Here is a 20,186-nt window from a genome sequence, read left to right on the forward strand (position 1 = left end):
TCATCTCATCTAAGTATCGTGTTGGTTAAGTATTAAAAGAAAACTCCAATGGATGTTTCCCCCGCTGCCTGGTTCATCACAATTGTTTTATGAGTTCCCCCTCTGATCCCTTACTGTGCCATCCTGTTTTGAGTAACAAACAGATGTTGCCTGTGCAACTCATTTGCTGAATAAGGTCTACTTGATGATGTTTAACTTTCCAATGCAGTTTACCAAAGCCATTTGACCTTTAGCAGAAACAAGAGTAAAATGAGAATGCAGAACAGTGATTTATTCAGGAAAGAATTATTTATATATCTCAAATATGTTTTTCATTAAAAACGATATTTATTTATACCATACATACTTCAAAAACAGTGTATTGTTTTGTTCCTTAGATATCATTTGCCATTTTTTCTTTATGTTGGTTCTGCCTTTTCAGTATTTCTTTTTAACTTGGCACCCAATAGCTTGGGGATTTTGAAGAGACAGTGCAGTACAGATAACACTACAAAGGTTCGTTTGTTTGGGAAGAACACACCTTTACTGTTCCATGTTCCCCTTCACAAGCATATCGTACATACGCAGCACAAAAAAAGCATCTCTCCATTCAATTATAAACAAAAGTAATTAAGACAAAGCACAATTGAAAAAAAATCAAGTTGGCAAATATTGTGGAGATTTCTGATGTAAACATATTTTTAGACATACTGATTGGTAACCTTGTAAATTCTGCAAAGATAACTTTGAGACTCTGGTTCACTATTGGAAAACAAAGGCATTTTTCCCAAAATAAAACATTTCAATGCAAAAGATTTTTTCTACACACATGGAGATACTGCAACTACTGATCTTATTTTGTTTTCAGAAAATTAGCTCACTGTGGCATTCTAGCAGGACAATCCAGAGCCCTTGGACGGCCAGAGACAGCGCTACTGTGGTACCACCCTGCTGCCTTTAGAGGGCTTTTTGGTACTGTGGGGAGGCAAAAAACAAAAAAAAAACACCCATTCCGGCCGATCAAAACTCCTCCATTATGCTCAATGAGCATACAACATCCAAAAATGTATTGTAAGTCCAAGCTCTCAGCACCTGTGTCCTGGGAGGCAAAAATGGGGTGGAAGCTGACTAATGACAGCACTGCTCCCAGCTATGCCTCTGGAATGCCCCCAGTATGCCATCATGAAGGGCCTTGCTAAGCTGTTGTAAAGACTGTAGTGGCTACCCTCTGGTGCATTTGCCCCTCTGCCAGGGTAAGTGCCCTGGGGAGAGCAAATTCGCCAGAGCAGGACCCCACTGCCTCCACAACTCCCTTCAGCCCCTCCCTCTCTGGATTGGGCCATAAATCTCCAACTCATCTATTGTGGCTAATACTCATTGAGACCTCAGTGATTTAAATTAGTCACAACTGACTAGTTCCAATGGATTTAGTCACAAGTACTTAGCTGGATTACTGCCAATGTGTCTAATCAAGCGGAAGGAATCTATTTATTTGGGATAGTTTCCTCAGAGTAAAATTAACAGACAGTAATGTTAATATCAATATGAAATTAACGGTGACTAAAGTTACATGACAAACTCAGAAGTTGAAAAGCCCCAAGCTTTTCTGGTTTTGCAGTTACAAGAGAGATGTTCTAGGAAAGAAAAACACTCTCTTGAAGTTAGAATGTGGAAATAGTCCTTTAAAAAGTGTTACATGATCACACCATAATGGTTTTGGCTGTAGGCTGAGATTAAGTAAATATCATCATTCAGTCAGTATGCTGTGGTAATGGAGGCTGCCAGTGTGGTTTGCCATGCTCAGACAACATGTGTAAACACTAGAAACAAAAAAAAAACAAAAACCTGGGAGCAGCTTCTCCCTGTCTTCCTCCATCATTTGATCCTCTCCGATGTGCTCTTTCCTAATTCTACTGTAATTCTCGTCTGAAAAAAAAATCATGTTAGGAAAGTACAAAATACTAAAACCACATTTATTTGAGGGTCCCTCCTCCTTGCGTTGATTCATCCAGAAGGGAAGTTACCCACAAGAATAGTACATATCTTCTTCCAAGCGTTTAAGTGCTTGTGCCATTAATGGCTTTTGATTGTTTCTACAAAAACACATCTTAATAGTACTATGTTTACAGCAGCACAAAGTGCTTGGCCCAAGTTTTCATTACAGAATATAAATGTTGGGTTGGATCCTGTGGGAAGACCTTGCAGGAGTGAGGCAGTTTTTTCCCACCCATGCACTTTTCAGCAGCCATCTTCTTGAAAATCGTCTGCTGTGGAACCCACATAAACAGAAGCACAATGATGGCCTGTAATGAGTATGGGGTATCAGGCAGCATCACCCCATTGTCCACTGTTCACTAGTGATAGGAAAAGTATTTTTCCAGCAGAGAAGGGAGGGGGATTCAGTGCAGGCCCCCATGCTGTTGGGTATTTCATTTATGAAATCCCTGCATCCTTCAGCAGAATATTTTTGAAGTATCTAGAAGAATGTAGGGACAAGTAGGAAAGATCTACTCTGCCAACTCCTTCTATAAGCTTCTCCTTAGGACTCAACTCATTCACTTCAGAAATTTATGTCCCTGTCTTAAGTAACTGAAGCCCAAAAGAAATTTTATAAGGGACTCATAGGTGCTGCCCTCCCACCTACTGACACACTCCATTTGTTAAAGAAAAAGAAACATGTGACACATCTTCATACGATGTGCATTACCATACCCTTTGGAAGTTATGGATAGAATTGCATTACATCATGGATTGCTTTTTCTAAATATTGGACAAGCCTTGGGGTCATGTAGGCTGGCAGAAGTTACAGATTGTATTCTACACAGTACCACTGGAAGGCACTGGTGAAAAAAACCTTCTCCTCTTCATTCAGCAGCTGCCTGTGAGCCTCAAAAAGATAATGCCAAAAACTGGAGAGCCCTACATAGATAAAAGGCCATGCAATGTGGATGGCTACATTGAGTAAGAGGAAGTATGCAAAACAACCTCTTCTGCCTATTATACTAGATAGGTGAATTTCCTTTTTTCATTCAGTTCAATTTATCACATTGCACAACTTTTCATTCATATGGGGCCATTAAATTATCTTTTTGAGGCTCACTGATGGCCACTGAGGAAAAGGGTGGCATAGAATCCAGTCCTAGAATGCAGCCTCCATAACATTTAGAAAAGGCACTAGGCACCTATTTTCTGAAAGATCCTTTCTCAATTGAGGAAGCATCTCCTTTCTCTCATATCTCTGGTTGTGGTTGTTGTTGTTTTAAAAAGTTATGAATCTGTTTTGTGGATCTTGAGAGGAACATTTTGTGTATTCCTTCTTTGATCCCAAATTCCTAAGTTTTTTTTTTCTGGGCAGGCAAAATCTTGGATTGTGGTTATAGTAGCTGATTACATTTTGGTTACCGAAAACTTGTGCAAAGTTGGCACTTTAGTGTTAACACAAACACCTCCATTTTGTTTGGAATTCCTGCTTCATACTGACCAGATCATTTTTAACAAAGTTTTTTTTTAATTAATAAGACACTGAAAGTATGGCAATACTTTTAAGGGAAAAAAGGGTATGGAAATTATTACACATCCCCACATTGTGTAAGAAAAAAGTGCATGACTGTATTTATGTAATAGTAACAAGACAAAAATAAAATAACCAAGCCCTCAAACCTGTATCAGATCTGGTGCTCTAAAGCATGCCAGCACCACCTCATTACGCATCTCTAGCAGGTAGTTATAAAACAAGACTTTGTGTTTTCATTTTTTTAAACAAAAATGTGCATTGAAGCTAATATAAATGAATAGAGCTAGCCAGCAAATTATTCCCCCGTCCCCCCCCCGCTTATCTAACAGCTGGATGTAAATGTAAAGGTAACCCCCCCAAACAAAAAAGTTAAACCACCATCAATACAACTGTTTTACATCATGGGCCCTCAAGGCTCTATATATACAAGTGTCACAGCCATGCGTAGTTGATGGTTTTTTCAAAGGTTTAAAATTCACAAAGACAACAGAAGTTGCTCTTTTTGTTTGTTTGTTCCTGGAGTGCTTTGTTTCCTTGGGATTTCTATTTTACCCTTTCCTTTTCTAAAATGGCAGGCAACAGTCACAGTTAGAAGAAACAGTCTCTTTGGAGATGACCATGTATCTCGTAACAAAAGTAGGGCTTTAAAAAGCAAATTTGTTCATCAGTTTAATTTTTTTTTTTTTTAGTAATGGAAATACCATCCCAGGTTAAAGATACTACCCCAACCCACACGAAAAGAAAATCTGTAACAAAAAAAAGAAGAAAAGCACCTGGTGTTTTTCTGTTTCATTACAAAAGAAAAAAAAAGATATATATATATATATTTATATTTTTATGTATTTATAGTAATAGTCTGTAAATTACAGTTCAAAGAAATAAGGCCCTCTGTGAGAGCTGGCATTTGCCATGTCCATCTTTGAACTAATCTAGTGAAGTGAAGGGAATGTTTTTATGCAGGTTTGGGTTCTGACTGTGCCTATTCCGGCTGCGGACAGAAGAAAACATCATGTTGCATCCAGGGATCTTGCACTTGTGCATTTCTCGTAAGTGCACAGTCTTGTAATGCACTCGGAGAGTCCCCTTGTTGCTGTACATTTTGTGGCAAATGTTACACAAGATCCCCACGTTGTTCATGGAAACACTGTTATACATGAGGGATCCTGGGGCTTCAGCACCCAGGCCAATGCCTAAGGCTGGGGCATCAGTTTTGTGTGATGATTCCTCACTGTCACTCGCCCCATCAACATCATCCAGGAGAATCCCCTCATCGCTCCCTGCATCAGATTCTCTTGAGGAATGGATGCTGCCGCTGGACTGGATGCTGGATGTGGTGCTTAGGTCTAGCACCATGTATTCTTCTGACATGCCCCTTCCATAACCATTCAGATGGGAATCTTCAGTACCTGCAGGGGAGGATGTATCTTCCCTTAAATCAAACCCCATTTGGTGTGGGGCGCCATAGATCTTCATCAAAAATTCATCACGGAGATCCTTGCTAAGTGAGGGCTGAGATGTATCCAGTCCCATATCATCCAGTTCTTTGGTCAACAGTTTACGATGCAGGTTTATGTTAGCACTGTGTCTGGGAAAGAAAGAGGGAAGGGAAAAGGGAACAAGAAGAACAGGCACTGTTTTGATTATATTTATAGCATAACATGTACAGATGAAATCAATTTAGCGATGAACAATAGTCTTAAAATAACAATACTATTGTCCCCTTTCCTGGAAATCAATTCATTCCAGTTTGGACATTCAGATTCCTACAATATAAGGCAAAATGGCTGGCTCTTCCCCCCTGCAAATCCACAGTGTTCCTTGTATTTTGGATTGTGTAATATACAGCAGTATTACCAACATCACATGGCTGTTTTTGAGCAACAACTGCACCTCTGTCCAAAAGCATTGGACACATTACTCTATGCTATTAGAGTCTGGCATCATAACTATAGACACCAGTTGATGGCAAAAGGTCTAAGAAGTTAGTCTGGTTTTCTTTCTTGTCAGGGTACACTCACAGATTATTTCTGGGGATTTAAAATGGAATAAGACAGTAAGACTTTTGAACCTGATGCATCAAGCGTTTTTGCATAATCTGACCACAGATTTCAAATGAGTAGTTCCTAAATACTGGTGGCTTTAAACTGTCCCAGATCTGCTTATATCTTTTTCAAGATAAAGAATGGGTGTGGTCTTGCACCCTTTGGTGGAAGTCACAGCAGCATGATTCCACTTTTCAAAGAAGTGCAGATTCTCTCACAGCATTTTGAAATGTTATTTCAGTGCTGCATTCTAAACCATTATTATTTGCACTGTTGAAATTAGAACTTTGATAAAAAAAAGCATTTATATCACTCTATACGGCTGCTAGCAAGACTTGCTTTTTTGTAAAGCTGCACCTCGGAAGAGAATCGGAAGGCGGGGGGGGGGGGGGCAGGCCCTAGGATTCAGCAGAGCTTTTGGGCACAAAGGAGGTCCTGGAAGATGATTTGTCCATGCATCTCCTTAGTTCTTTATGCTGAAAAGGATATAGAACGTTTTGCCAGGATAAGGCCTTAACTACAAACCAGATCTGGGCCATCACTATTAACCACCAAGAAGCACATTCTACATTAATCCACTGAAGAAATGAAGGAAATTTGTTCTCAGTTTTTCTCAACAGTTTTTCAAAATTAGTAGCAAATGAATGAATATTGCTGTGCTGTATAACACCAAACCAAGTCTTAAGGATACAAATTTCAATTGCTTAAGTGGCTTGTTTGTTTTGTTTTTAGTGTTTTGTTTATTTTATTGTTTGGTTTATTCTAATGTTTGTTTATTTTATTGTTTTCCCCTCTTCACAGGCATGGGGCTGACAGTAATGAATTAAAAAATAGTAAAATTAAACGTGCCCTTCTTGGTACTTAAACATTTTTACCAATTTAAGTCTACAAACTCTGTGCCATTGAATCAGACTCATAACAAAATTTCTGCTTGTGCTAGAGCTCTTGTGGAAGTGGAACCATGGCCTTTGCCCGTACCTGGTGGAACAGGATCCCCAGGGAGATCAGGGCCCTGCGTGATGTGAATTGTTTCCGCAGGGCCTGTAAAACTGAGCTGTTACATATGGCCAGCTGGGTCTGAACTGAATTAATTTGTCGTTTGTGGCCTCCTAGGGACATATAAGGGTATGGGTTAGTACCATCTATTGTAAATGTTTTAAGCTGTTTTTATGCTGGTTATGTTTTTATGATCACTCTGTTTTTGTATTGTTTTTATCATTGTTGTTCACCGCCCTGAGCCCTGCGGAGAAGGGCGGGTTATAAATCGAAATATAAATAAAGAGGCACTAAATGCTGGTGCTAAGTCGCACTTATCACTGCTCATGTTTCTGCTTTTACAGGATATTGTGCGACCAATTTCCAGGGACTACAATACATAGGGACAAAAGCACAAGATGATCACAAGCAGAACTGTGCTAAGTCCATTTATATTTCCATGTGTTTGCAAACTGCATGCAGATCTAATAAAAAAAATGCATGTAGCTTTACTGGAAATGGGAAGCATGTCCCAGCTTTGTTTGCCCATCTCTTATCTGCCAGCTATAATTTTGCTGAATGCTAATAGGAGGGTTGCAAAGCATGGGTAACAGAATATGGGATTACCCAACTTACAGAACATAGATTGCTAAACTCCGCTCTAATGGCAGTGTAAGTCCTCAAATTTAGCATACAGCAAAGTCAAAGCATAGATTTGGTATAAATTGCACATGAGCAGAAAGCAGATGTCCAGAGTTTCCTGACAAATCATTGGTACAGTCTTTTAATAAAGAGGGAAAAATATTAAAAGGCTTTTCCTATGCACACTTCCTAGTTCTGCACAACAAGATGATTGGAGTCTGAGATAGCATTGGGAAGATTTGATTTCCCAGCCACATGACAGTCAATCATCCACCTCTTGTAATACAAATGGGGGCTTCACCAGATTCCCCATGTTCAAATCTGCTTTGTAGTGCAGATGAACATTTGAATCCAGATGTGCGGGTCCATTCCTGATCTAGCAAGTGCCTCTGAGCAAGGATGTCCCTTTCTCACTTAGGCGAAGATTGCAGTCCTAAGAAAACTCTCCTGAGATTTACTGAACAGTAGACCTGCTTAGAATCACTCCCCGAGAATACAAAACAAAGGTGACGAAATGGAGTTTCTCTGATGCTGGCTGAACAAATAAAACATTAACTGTGGTCATATCTCTCAACCAGCTGGGCTCCAGAACAGCTTCATAGCAGGAAAAAATGTAGAACAGCTTCATAGAAGGAAAAAATGTAGAATTTAACTCCATATCTATTTGCATCATTCACCATGCCTTATTACTTTTAAAAATGCAACATCAGTTTACCCTCCTTAAAGAGATGGCAGGTAACTGACCTCAGTTAATGAGTGTATTGATAATTGAAGGAGGGAAAATTTGGCTCCGAAATAGAGAACATCTTTTGTGGAGAAAAGCTACTGAGAGATATGTCTGTAGGAGCTGTAGCCCTTTCACATCCAGAGTTATACTGTTGTTTGTTCTCAGCACACAAGCGTTTTATGCATATTCCCACACTGCACTTATGAAGGCTGAGCTTACCTTGTGATAAGATCAGCTTTCTAATCTTTTGCTAAATTGAGATCACAAAAGAAAGGAGACAGCAAGAGAGGGAGAAAGAGAGAGAGAGAGAGAGAGAGAGACAGAAAGAGAACAAATTCACATTCCAATCCAGTCACATCTGGCTTAAAACAAAAAAGAGAACCTTAAAACAATGAAATACAGACTAAAAATGCTTTGGCCATGAGATCATATTCTGTCACCCATCATCTCACTTACACTGCTGTCCTGATGGTTACCGGACTGAACACACCATCTAAAACCATAAATCACATCAGACAAAAGCAAATTCAAATTGCATGCATCTGTTCAGAACCAATCTGTGAACAATGTTAATCTACTTGAATAATAAATAAACAGAAGTAAAGCCTCTTTGGCAGAATTATTGCTTGCCCGCTCTAATGTCAGATGGCAAACGACTCAGAGGAAAAGTGGGTAACCAAGAACGAGAAGTGCTCGTTCTTGCACGCTGGAAAATGGCAGCTACCCCACCCCAATTATTTCGCAAGTGGAACAGCACTGTTGAGCTTCATGGCGCAATAGCTGACAATGAATCCTCCTATGAAATGTGCTTCCCTGATCGTATCTCACAGATCAGCCTTGAGACACTGACCAGTTTAACTGTAGCACATGATAGTTGCTCCTTCTGACATGCCACTTGGGGGCAGCAGTGGTTGGCCAAGTTTTAAAATGCCACTGCAAACCAATGTATTGGTATCCTGCCTTGTTTCCAAGATGATAAGAAAATTCCAGCAACTTAGAATTGATATTTTAGTCGTTACAACTTGGAAAACATGCGTATAGCTTCATATTCCCAGACTCAGAGGAAAAGGGACTGTCATGGTTTCTCCTGCTTAATCACTCCCAACTCAGGCCTACCTGTTGTAACAAGTACAGTATGAGGTGTGGTGATAAGACTGTGGGATGGATGGATAAGAAAGATTAAGGCTGCCTGTTCTTCTACTTCATCAGAAAATGTAATGATATAGACTCATTCTCTGGATTGCAATCCAGTAACCCAAAGGTCATTTATGCTAAAAGAGAGAGACTTTCCAAAAGTCACACTATGAGCTTTGAAGTGTTAACAGAACTGGTTTTGCTACTCTAATCACAGTTATGAAGTAATCTGCTTATGGGGCAGCCATCATGCTGTAGCATGGAAAGTGGCCACCGTATCACTACTGGTTGGGTGAAGATATTTTTACCTCTCCACAATTTTTGTATGACCTACAAGTTTTTGTGCCAAAGTAAGCATGGCTGCAGAACATATTGCTATTGCATGAATGGAAATTGTCCACCCTTCCCTTCCAAGTGAAAGTTTGCTTGATGTCGATTCGTTAAGCGATGCAGCTGGTTTCTGCTATCAATAGAAAGTGATGCCATATCCATTCACTTGTCATTTATAGCAGCAGCTATCAGTAATCTAATTAAACCATGTACCAGCCCTTAATATCTGTCAAGCAAACGATGTGCAGAAATGTGTGGACAAGTTCTGGCACTCTCATCGGCAAGGTCCCTTTTCCGCTGTCAGCAATACCATTGGCTTTTTGTAATCTAATTACATTGACTTTTATTCAATTAAGTGCCATTCCTAGCTTTAAAAAAACTTGCTTTATCAATTGATTCAGGTGTAATGCAATAATAAAGATGAACTCATTGCAGTGCATTAGCTCTGCTGTTCATAACTTCTGAACATGGATTCATTCATGGTAGTCGATTTCCATTATGCAACCACAGTTCAAAAGAATTGATTCTGCTACATTCATTTCTTAGTCTATATCACTCGAGTTGAAGGATCCTGCTCAAGATCATATGCAAACTAAAAAAATTATACTCAATGAAATGCTATGGTTTTCATATTTTCGTATTATCACCAAAATCAGAGAGTTTAAAATTCCACTAGGATTACTAATGTGTTTTTCTAATGCAGGCAACTGTTCCAAAACATGTAGGTGTGTTTGAAACAAAACAGATAATGGTGGCAAATGAGACATGGAAGAAGTTGTTAGACACAAAGAAGAAGAGTTTGGATTTATACCTCGCCTTTCTCTCCTGTAAGGAGTCTCAAGGGGTCTTACACACTCCTTTCCCTTCCCAGACACCTTGTGAGTTAGGTGGGGATGATAGAGTTCTAAAGAACTGTGACTAACCCAAGATTTCCCAGCAGGCGTCATGTGTAGCAGCAGGGAAATAAATGCAGTTCAACAGATAAGAATCCATTGCTCATATGGAGGAGAGGAAAATCAAGCCCTGTTCTCCAGATTAAAGTTCACTGCTCTTAACCACCACACCGGCTCTCTATGGAAATGTTCCATGCATGCCTCATCATGTGTTGCAGTCAATTTATGTGTTTGGGTAGCTTGCCAGCAACCAAGGATCACAGCTTGCTCTCTTAACCCCCTATTTCATGGTTAGGCAAGAAGTGGACACCCACTCTTCTTGCCCATTTAGGCAGGGCAAGGAAGCCACTGTACACTGTCCTCACACTCCAGAACATAGTGAGATGCAGTGAGTTGAGAAGTCCCCACTTGCTCTCCTCCTCATTCCCCTGCAAAGCAGCAAGAAGAGGCAGAAAGAGGGAGAAGAAAAGAAGTTTGGATTTATACCCCACTTTGGATTTATACCCCAACAACTGTAAGGAGTTTCAAAGTGGCTTGCAAACTCCTTTCCTTCCTCTCCCCACAACAGACAACTTCTAAAGCAGGTGGGGCTGGGAGAGTTCTGAAGAAACTAGGACTAGTGCAAGGTCACCCCCACAGGCTTCATGTGTAGGAGTGGGGAAACAAACTTAGTTCATCAGATTAGAGTCCGCCGCTCATGTATAGAAGTGGGGGATCAAACCCGGTTCTCCATAATAGAGTCCACCTACTCTTAGCCACTGTAGCAAGCTTCTGCCCCCTCTCCTTGCCTTCTGTGGCAAGGTTCAGAGAGGTGGGAAGTCACCACTTGGTCTTTGTGCACCTCACCACAGTGAAATAATATGGTAAAGCATGTCCCCTTCACCCCTGGATAAGAGGGTCAAAAGAGAGAAGGTCACAGAAGATGAAAGAAGGTGAGTATGGTCTACTCACTGCTTGCAAACAGCTCACTGGGCCTGAGGATACCTCCCCAGCTGGAACAGCTGGCTGCTGTGACAGACCATGATGCCACGGGTGAGAGGGTACCCTTCCATCTCCAGCCCCTGGCAACTACCCTTCATGTCCTTGAAAAATGAATTTAATATGATCAAAACTCTTTGGCTTCTCCTTAAAATCAGTCAGAAGAGAAAAGCCCACATTTTCTTGGAATTTCAGTTTGGGCAACATTATTTAAGGCCTGTAAAGGATTTTCTTTTACTTCAGTATTAAACATGAAGAGAATCCTTCTGCTGCCTCAGGTTTGCCAGAATAATATTCTCTTATTAAATGAGGACCTATAATACTGTAAATAAGATGATTCCATATTTAAAACACTATCCTAGCTCCGACTTTCACCTACTGTACCCATCTGAAGGTATTTGCTATATCTCAGTTATGCCATTAAAGGTTTATATATATATATATATCTCAGTTACTTATGATATCTCCAAGTGCCATCCAATTTTGTGTCACCAAGTGACTTAGTTTTCCAGTTCTGTTTATTCATACAACATTTTCAGCAAATGAAATTCTGATAATCTTTTTTTACTTACTTAGATGATACTGCTTTAGTGGCTGACTGGCTACAAGTAGCATCACACTAATATAATATAACCCCTTCGAAAAACCCCTCACTGCTGCTCTAATTACTGGAAGAAAATAAGCAATATTTGCTTTCTCTTTGGAGGCATTTTTGAAAACCTGCCACTTCAAATTGCAAGTCAAACATTAGGGTTGTTGTTTTTTTGGGACAGGTCAATAAACAAATGCAGCATCTCATTAACTGGTGATATTATAAACTTCAGAGCTATTTTGGTTTTTTTAGTTTATTTTTTAAAGTCTAGACTAGTGTTAGCATGTTATTATAAAAGGGACTAAATACTGTTCTTCCATAGTACTATGCATATAGTCAAATGAAAAAACTGGACAAATTCGCTCAAAATAACTATTTTATAACCCAAAGCGAATGGCCATATTTCACAGCTCACAACAGATAGCTTTAATAGGCTTAAGCAGAATCCAAACAGTGTTGGGTTGTGAACTAATCAGTTGCTAGATCCTGCTATGACTGATGAAATGCTACACTCTCTGGAAATGCCAACCACTGCTGTAGCTCAATCAAGGGGATAAGGGAATCCCTTTTTTATTGGTTAGTGCTGGGGGACACCGAGGAAAGTAAAGGACACTGTATGGAATCAATACATGAATGTTCACTAACATGATTTTGGGACAGAAGCATTGAAGCAATGGGAACAAAATTACTATATAGAATGTAATTTTTCCATTATCTTCTACCAAGCGTATGTATATATATATACACTAGACTCTTTTTCTGTACAATTATAATTCACTGCTTACAAATCTAGTCAATACATTTTAAAAAAATTAATTGATGTTTGTCTCATTGGCTATAAACTGACTGACCTGTCAACTTAGCCATAGTGTTTTAGAAAAATAAAGAAGGCCTTTATGAAGGTTTGCTCCTTAATGCAAGGGACTAAATGCCTGCCATCATTTGCAGAATGGACATTACAACCATCCTACTAGGTTCACGAGTACATTCTGCTGAAAACCCCTTTTTGTTAATGGTGGCTGGCCTCAATGCATTAACATTTTACTTTACAACAACACTTGCAATATCTGGGTCACAGAATCAATGTATCACTTTCAATTTAAAATGTCAGGATTAACAAGATTATTAACAAATCTAAATGATGTTTCATGACAGAAACAAATCCTCAGCTCAAAGTAGTACCCTGAGTTTGTGAAAGGTATAATCAAAAAAGTCTGACTGAGCCCATCCAGTCAATTTTTTTGCCAGAATTGTCCAGTTGTTAAGCTTATCCCGCACAAACCTGTTTTATAATACTGGCACCTTGTAAGGCAAAGTTAAAGCATGCCAGGAAAAGCTATGGCTCAGTGGCAGAGCATCTGCTTGGCATGCTGAAAGTCCCAGGTTCAATTCCCAACATCTCTATTTAAAGGATCAGGTAACAAGTAAGATTTTTATAATTTCAGTTTAGCTGCATTGTCAAATTTCTTGACACACACACAAACATATATGTCGTATTGTGCTACAGTGAATGGGCAGCATTTTGCAGATGCTGAAATTCACATGTGGGCCCTGAGAATTTTCAGAATGTCTGAAAAGAAAAAGCACGCAAACAGGAAATATCATCTACATTTTTGACATACATCAGCAAACACTGATGTCATCAACTAGATGGTGGTCTGTATTCACGATTGCCTCTCTGAATGTTCACTCATTTACCAAACTGGCTGACAACTGTCAGTGTTCTTATGTAAATATCAGTATTAATCAAATTTCAAACATTCACTGTAACATATAGATACATAGTGCAACTGGCAATTTAGCAGAAGCTAGGTAACATCTCCTTAATTGTGGCTACTGAAAAGATGTCTATGTTGCATGGTAATTTCTACACCTTTCGCCCAAATCCAAGCTGACATACAAGCACATTACTGTCTTTCCTCTTTCCCCAGCTATAGATCCTCAAACTCAGGAACATGTGTTGCTCCAGTATGGAAATGAGCAGGGGCTAAAACTGCCTCTTTCATCAACCTTTATGGGTTTTTTTTAGGGGCGGGGGGGAGTGCTCTTAAACAGGTTTGTATATTATAAAGAAGGAATCTCAGGGAAAGCTCTTTTCCTCCTCCTGATGTGAAAAGGAAACTTGGGCACCTGTCCTAAAGTGAGATTTTTCTGAAATATTGTGATACATTTTCACTTTTTGTAGTACCTGCAAAGAGTGAATTCACGAGTCACTCACATTTCCTTGGAACAAGTGCAAAACTTTCTTTGCCCAAGAAAGCGGTCAGGCAGACTTCAAAGACTGAAGTGGAAAGTACCAGCAGTTTTCTCTTTGACAGGTACCACAAAGGCCAGGACTACATTCAGGCAGAATCCTGACTCACATTTTGGCCAGTTTGTTGACCACTGTTTCTAGATACTTATTTTGGGATACTAAAAGAAAGGACTTTTTGATTTTTGCCTGCTATGGGCATTTTGTGCCTTGACTTTGATGGCCCAGGCTAGCCTGACCTAGTCTGATTTCAAAATCTAAGCAGGGTTGGCCCTGGTTAGTACTTGGATAGGAGACCACCAAGAAATACCAGAACTGCTATGAAGAGGAAGGAATTGGTAAACCACCTGTTAGTCTCTTGCCTTGAAAACCTACTGGGTTGCCATTAAGTTGGTTGAGAATTTACACTCACACATGGGAATTGGCCCCTCTGTAGCTGAAGATGGTCTGGGAAGCTTCAGAGTGATTATGTGACAGTTCCTCACTTTCAAATTATTCTTTCCCTTTTTTGAAAAACAATGGATGCTGAATTCCACCAGGGAGATGTTGACCCCAAGCACTAAAGGGAGCAGTTTATTGTTCAATCTAAATATACATGCACAACAAGATGTATTGTATTTGTTTCAAAATACAAAGTACAGCTTAACACTGTTGTGCCTGTATGCTCATGCTGACCTGATATTCACACATGACAAGACTATGATCGCATTTGCAGTCAACTAGTGAAACTTCCCAATAGAATAAATGAGAACTAGGTGCATAGAGTTGTGAGCAGATATGAAATTCCAAATCAGATGCTAAATTTATTTAAAACCTGCCCACAGAAACACCAGTGTTTTAGGAAGCTCATACCAAACCATCAGAACTAATAATCTAGTTACAAGAACAGTAAGTTCTAGCTTTTTAAAATCCCGTTTTCCACATTTACTTTGAAAGCATGAGCTTTCACTGGGAAACTGGGGCTAAGTTTACCTAGAAATGGGGCCAAACTGGGGGAGGGGGGAGGCAGCAAATCTGATGTCTCAGGTTTAGACACTTGTGAATTTATTTGACAAATTTCACAACGTGTTTTTATGCACATCATATGCCATCATTTCAAAATTTAGATTATGGCCAAGGGCCTGAAAAGCTTTAAGGGGCTGGACCCCTCTGCCTCTGAGAGGGTCTACCTGGAAAATGGTTAAGAATTTTTTAAAAAATATTTCCAGCCCATCTTTATTTAGTGCTCTTTAGCCCTGACAGTTCCTGCAGCCAGTCCTGCAGCCATCCAAACCAGCTCTGAAAAAAATGTATTTCTTTTTCTTTTTCAGTGTTAGCATTTGATGTTCCCATAACTGATAATGGTTAATATGAGTCCTTTTCATGACTAACATTTCCAACCAGTGATTGCAGACAGAGTACTGAGTGCTACCCAGTGAAATACGGACAGCATGAACAACATTAGTTTCTGAAGCTTTTATGAATTGCATAGAATCTGAGAAAATATTAACCTTTTATAGGAAGAAAATCCAAAAGGTAAAATACAGTTCAGCACCTATTAAAAAAAAAGTAAAGAAGTGCTTATTAAATGCAGGAAATAAAGGACAAGCAAATTCTTGCAAATTAAAGATGCGGAATCCCAGTCATTACAATCTCTTTCAATATGAAACAAATCATTCACACTGGTCACGAAGACAGCTCCCTCTCCACTCAAATTATTCACTTGAAGATAAGCTCTCACCAAACTCTTTAGGGGTTTAACTAATTTACTGCACAGATACAGCACGCCTGTTGTAATAACAGGTAGGATGTATTGGGGTCGACCATTTATCAGAATTAGACTTCTTTTCTCAATTCACAGTGAATGATGCTGCCTACGCTGCTCCTCATTCTCGGAGCCTGCCATCCCCTCATGGCCCCTAATGTGGCAGGCAAACAAAATTGACAGTCTCATCTTGTCAACAAGGGGTGATTCTCCTGAGAAGCCACTTAACTTTGCAGGGGAAGCAATGTATTAATGTGTCTGTCCCAGGAATGTTAATCATCTTCAAGCTCCCTCTGACTTTGACATGAACAAAATCACCAAATTTGTTTACTAAATGAATCGTAATATGCTAATAAGAGAGCATGACATATATGGCAAAGCCAAACAGATGGTTTGTTTACTCCACTTTGCAACTTTATAAATGTTGTAACTCGGAAGATGTTAGTGAGAATTATTGGGCTGTTGGCAGGAGAAACCAAAGCTTCTGCATACAAAATGCAGAGTTGGAGTCTGTTATCACTATGGAATGCAATCAAATGTTAATATCGATATATTTGGGCAGGCTGAAAGTGGCCCATCAGAGTTAGGGAAGCCTTTGTTTGCAACATGGAACTATGTATCTGCAATGCTTTCTGCTGCTATTAGCTCGCTTTGTGAAAGTAAAACATGAGAGGTTCTCCACTCTTGAAAGGCTTAGTAATGCAGTACATACCTGTTGAGGTGTTAAGTGAGATGGTTCTCACAGTGTGAACAGAATTACATTTTTTCAACAGCTGTGTGTGCTCAAAAGCATAAAGGTCAGGACACACTCTTAATATATTACTATTGCTGTTCATTAAAGATCAAAAGATACTACAAACGAGAAGCATAACCACTGGCACAGTTGCCAGAGTTACTCAGTGAGGGTGTAAGTCATATTGCAACACTTCAGCCTCACACTTTACCAGCTGCTTGGATGCAAACAGTCTCATTATGGATTTTTTTTTAAAAAAGTCAGGACTCTTGTTTAACATCCAGAACCGGGCAAGGAAACTTAAATAGAAAGATTGACTGAGCCTTGCCAGAATCAGCTAAGCCTATGAAGTAAATAAGCAACATTTAGCAGCCATTTTTCATGTACTGTAGGCAATATAACACCACAATGAAATAATACCAGCTTCATGGGTCTGCCTAATTAGATTTTTTTCAGTTTACTACCACATTGCCTTTTCTGTGTAAGATCGGTGCTTTCACACATGCTCAATAATGCACTTTAAGTCTATTTTCAAGTGCATTATTCAGTGTATGAAAGAGACATCTATCCCAACACAATAGCTGGTATTGTCATACATACCTGTGAAGCATCATTTCTGTGGCTTTGATATGCCCCATGTAGGTCATTCATGGAAGGTAAAACTTTAAAAATACCAATTTTCCAGGATCTACTACTCTGAAGATATTTTGAAGCAATATTTCAAATTTGAGACAAATTCCATCTTTTATCATCAGGACATTCAAGCAACCACTCTTACTGTTGAGGAATCTCTACAGCTGAGCCCTGCACTTGCAAGGTCTAGGGGCCCTGAATATGTGATTTGTATTGTAGGTCTGCATCACTGGCATAATATGTTTTGCTATGTCCATGTTTTGTGTGGTCCATGTTTAGTGTTCCTCCTTCTCCCTATCACATGTAAGAGGAAGAATTTAGTTACAAGGTACTTTTAACTTTGAAAATAAAGGGTGATGAGATATGGAGGAACTCACACTGCTATTTCAATAACTGCATAAATACCAGAGGCTCAGTCGAACTATTTATCATGCTGGTTGCTATAAGGAACCTGGCACCAGTGCAGTGCCTGCAAATCCTTTGAGTAAGTGCATATTTGCCCAAAAGCCCTACCTAGAGAGCCCCAGGCTGGCCAGATCTCCTCAGATCTCAGAAGCTAAGAAGGCTTGGTCCTAGCTAGTATTTGTTCGGGCAACCTCCAAGGAATCCCAGGGTTGTGATATGGAAGTAGGCAATAGCAAACCACCTCCGAACATCTCTTGCCTTGAAAATCCTTACAGTTCACCATAAGTCAGCTGTGACTTACGGTAAATAGCACAATTTTCTTTTGCACAAAACCAAGGTTAAACAACGCTACATCAAAACACATTAATTAATTGCAACCATTTGCATCATACCTTTGAAATAGACTTTGAACTGCAAACCTAGGTGGATGTGGATCTCTGAAAGCAAACTCTGTGAAATGATCAAGGCTGGTTTACAGAGCCATGGGTTGTATTTGCAGTGCAATCCTATGCAGAGAAGTTGTCCAATAACTCTGCATAAGATTGCCCGGTTGATTATTTAGTACTCACAGCCAATGCACAAACTGAAAAGCAATGTTGGGGATATGACAGTGGACATTTTTCTCCTGTACACTCACACGCAAAGTCCTAATTCACATATTTTTTTTCTCAAACTGTGCTTGCAATCTGTAACCATTTATAATTGCAAATTATCATTTGCTAGTGCAGTAAATTATCACACAATTTCTTGAATCAAAACTGATATTTAAGGTCTATTCCTAGCCTACCTGGAATAAAACTTTTTGGATTAGTGTTATATATCAAATTGAAGTGTCAGGGAATGCTTCTAAAAAATGGATATTTTTCTCGAGTGGATGAGTTTGTATTTAGTTATTGGATATTTATTAATTTAGGCTCATGACTTTGAGCCATATGCTGCCTAGCTTTGAAGTTACAGGGAGACTGTGAAGTCAAATGTCCTTGAATCAAAGCCACGTTGTCAGAGGAGCATAACTAAGAACTTCTGTAGTCATGATGAAACAAAAGCTTACATATGATTCCTGTCATTAAAAGTCCCTATTTATTCCAGACCTTTTTATTAGGTTAGCAAGAATTCACATTTGCAGAGAAATACTAGTATGAAATCGGTAATTTGTGATCATATTTCAAAGACACTGTGCCTGCTACTGTGGTGATTTGACTTATGAGGTACAGTGCTTTGGAACTATGGCAGTGGGCATTTTTTTCCGGTACACACACACACACAAGCACCTAATTCGCATAATTTTTTTCTCATAATATTTAGAAATTGCCTAACTGTGCTTCAAGTGACAACAAACTATCAGTTGCTTATCTAAAGCAGCTGCAGCAAGTTCAGGTCTGGGATCATATGAAATTGTTCCATCCATACTATTGCTATGGATTATTAAATTTGGAGGTTGGTTTTTTAAAACTCATCCGCTGGAGACAAAGCAAAGAGGGAAACATGAATTTCAGCTTCCCTTCAAAGGATTACTTTGGAGCAAGAAGCGTTAGTAACTGTCCCAGCCTGGCGCTTATATCTCATTTGAAGCATCTACTCACTCTGACCAACAACGAGAATTTCAATAAAGTAGTTTTACTGGTTTAACTGCAGCAAGCTCCTGGGATTGTCAAAGTGCTAAGGCTTTTCCAAGGAGAGAAGGAATCAGCAGCTGAAATATAATTAACCTTCTATTCTCAATGCAAAACTGCCACACACATAGGAGCTCTGCAGTCTATTAGTGAAGTTATAACGGCCAACAGGCAGAAGGAAAATTGGTCAAAAGTTGGCGGCTGCTGTCATATTTTTAGAATTATGATTAATGACACTAATAATGCAGATGATTACTGATACGTGTATCTCCTGCAGTTTATCATATTGCACTGGCTGCCTACGTCCATAATAAACATGATGCTATCATTTACCTCTTTATTGAAGGCAATCCTTTCTCTTGTGAAAGAGCACATTCTAATTACTTTGTAATGCTTTATGTCTAAAGCATTTTGCAGTTCTGGACCCCGACAACCACTTCATATCTACCATTGATTAATTGCGGAATATTTAATCAAAATTTAGAACCTAACACTGTCATTTATGAGCACAATGCATTGCCAAGGTACTTAAGAGCTTCTTCTAAGTACAAAGAGAACACCAGGTTCAAAATAAGGCAGGAGGTGGTAAGGACTTCTACCTCAGGTGTTTTGAGTTTATTGGCCCTTCCAGGGTTGGCTCTTGCTTTAATTACCTATTGAACCCTACCAGTATGCTTCGGAATAAATATGGAAAATACAGGCTTGTCTTCTTTAATTTCCTAAACAGTATACCTTTGGGTTCTTATTTTTTACTTTCAATTTCTTTTATTTCTCTCCCTTTTTAGGAAAGGAAGCATGGGGTGGGGGTGAGGAGTAGCCTCTCAGAACCTTTTAGGCAAAAGCCTTTCCAAACGACAGAACAGTTTTGAAGTGGTTAAACAAGTAGAGAAAAAAATTGCAGGGACAAATACATAAGTTTTTTTTAATGTGGATTTTTATGGTACTGTCATACAACCATTCACCGTTGAAGTTAAGTGTTTTTTTAATACCATTACTGAACT

General features: G+C 39.3%; 1 protein-coding gene across 2 annotated transcripts in view; it reads right to left on the reverse strand.

The window, feature by feature from the left end:
* Positions 1-303: 303 nt before the first annotated feature.
* The window catches only part of BNC2 (basonuclin 2), a 468,234-nt gene continuing 448,351 nt past the window's right edge, over positions 304-20,186 (reverse strand). For both annotated transcript variants that reach the window (XM_048503098.1, XM_048503097.1), the window contains one exon: positions 304-5,078. In XM_048503098.1, the coding sequence (XP_048359055.1) occupies positions 4,418-5,078 (661 nt within the window). In that variant the 3' untranslated portion in view covers positions 304-4,417. The remainder of the gene's footprint in view (positions 5,079-20,186) is intronic.

This window comes from Sphaerodactylus townsendi, linkage group LG07 (assembly GCF_021028975.2).
Source record: "Sphaerodactylus townsendi isolate TG3544 linkage group LG07, MPM_Stown_v2.3, whole genome shotgun sequence".
In the NCBI taxonomy this organism is placed as follows: Eukaryota; Metazoa; Chordata; class Lepidosauria; order Squamata; family Sphaerodactylidae; genus Sphaerodactylus; species Sphaerodactylus townsendi.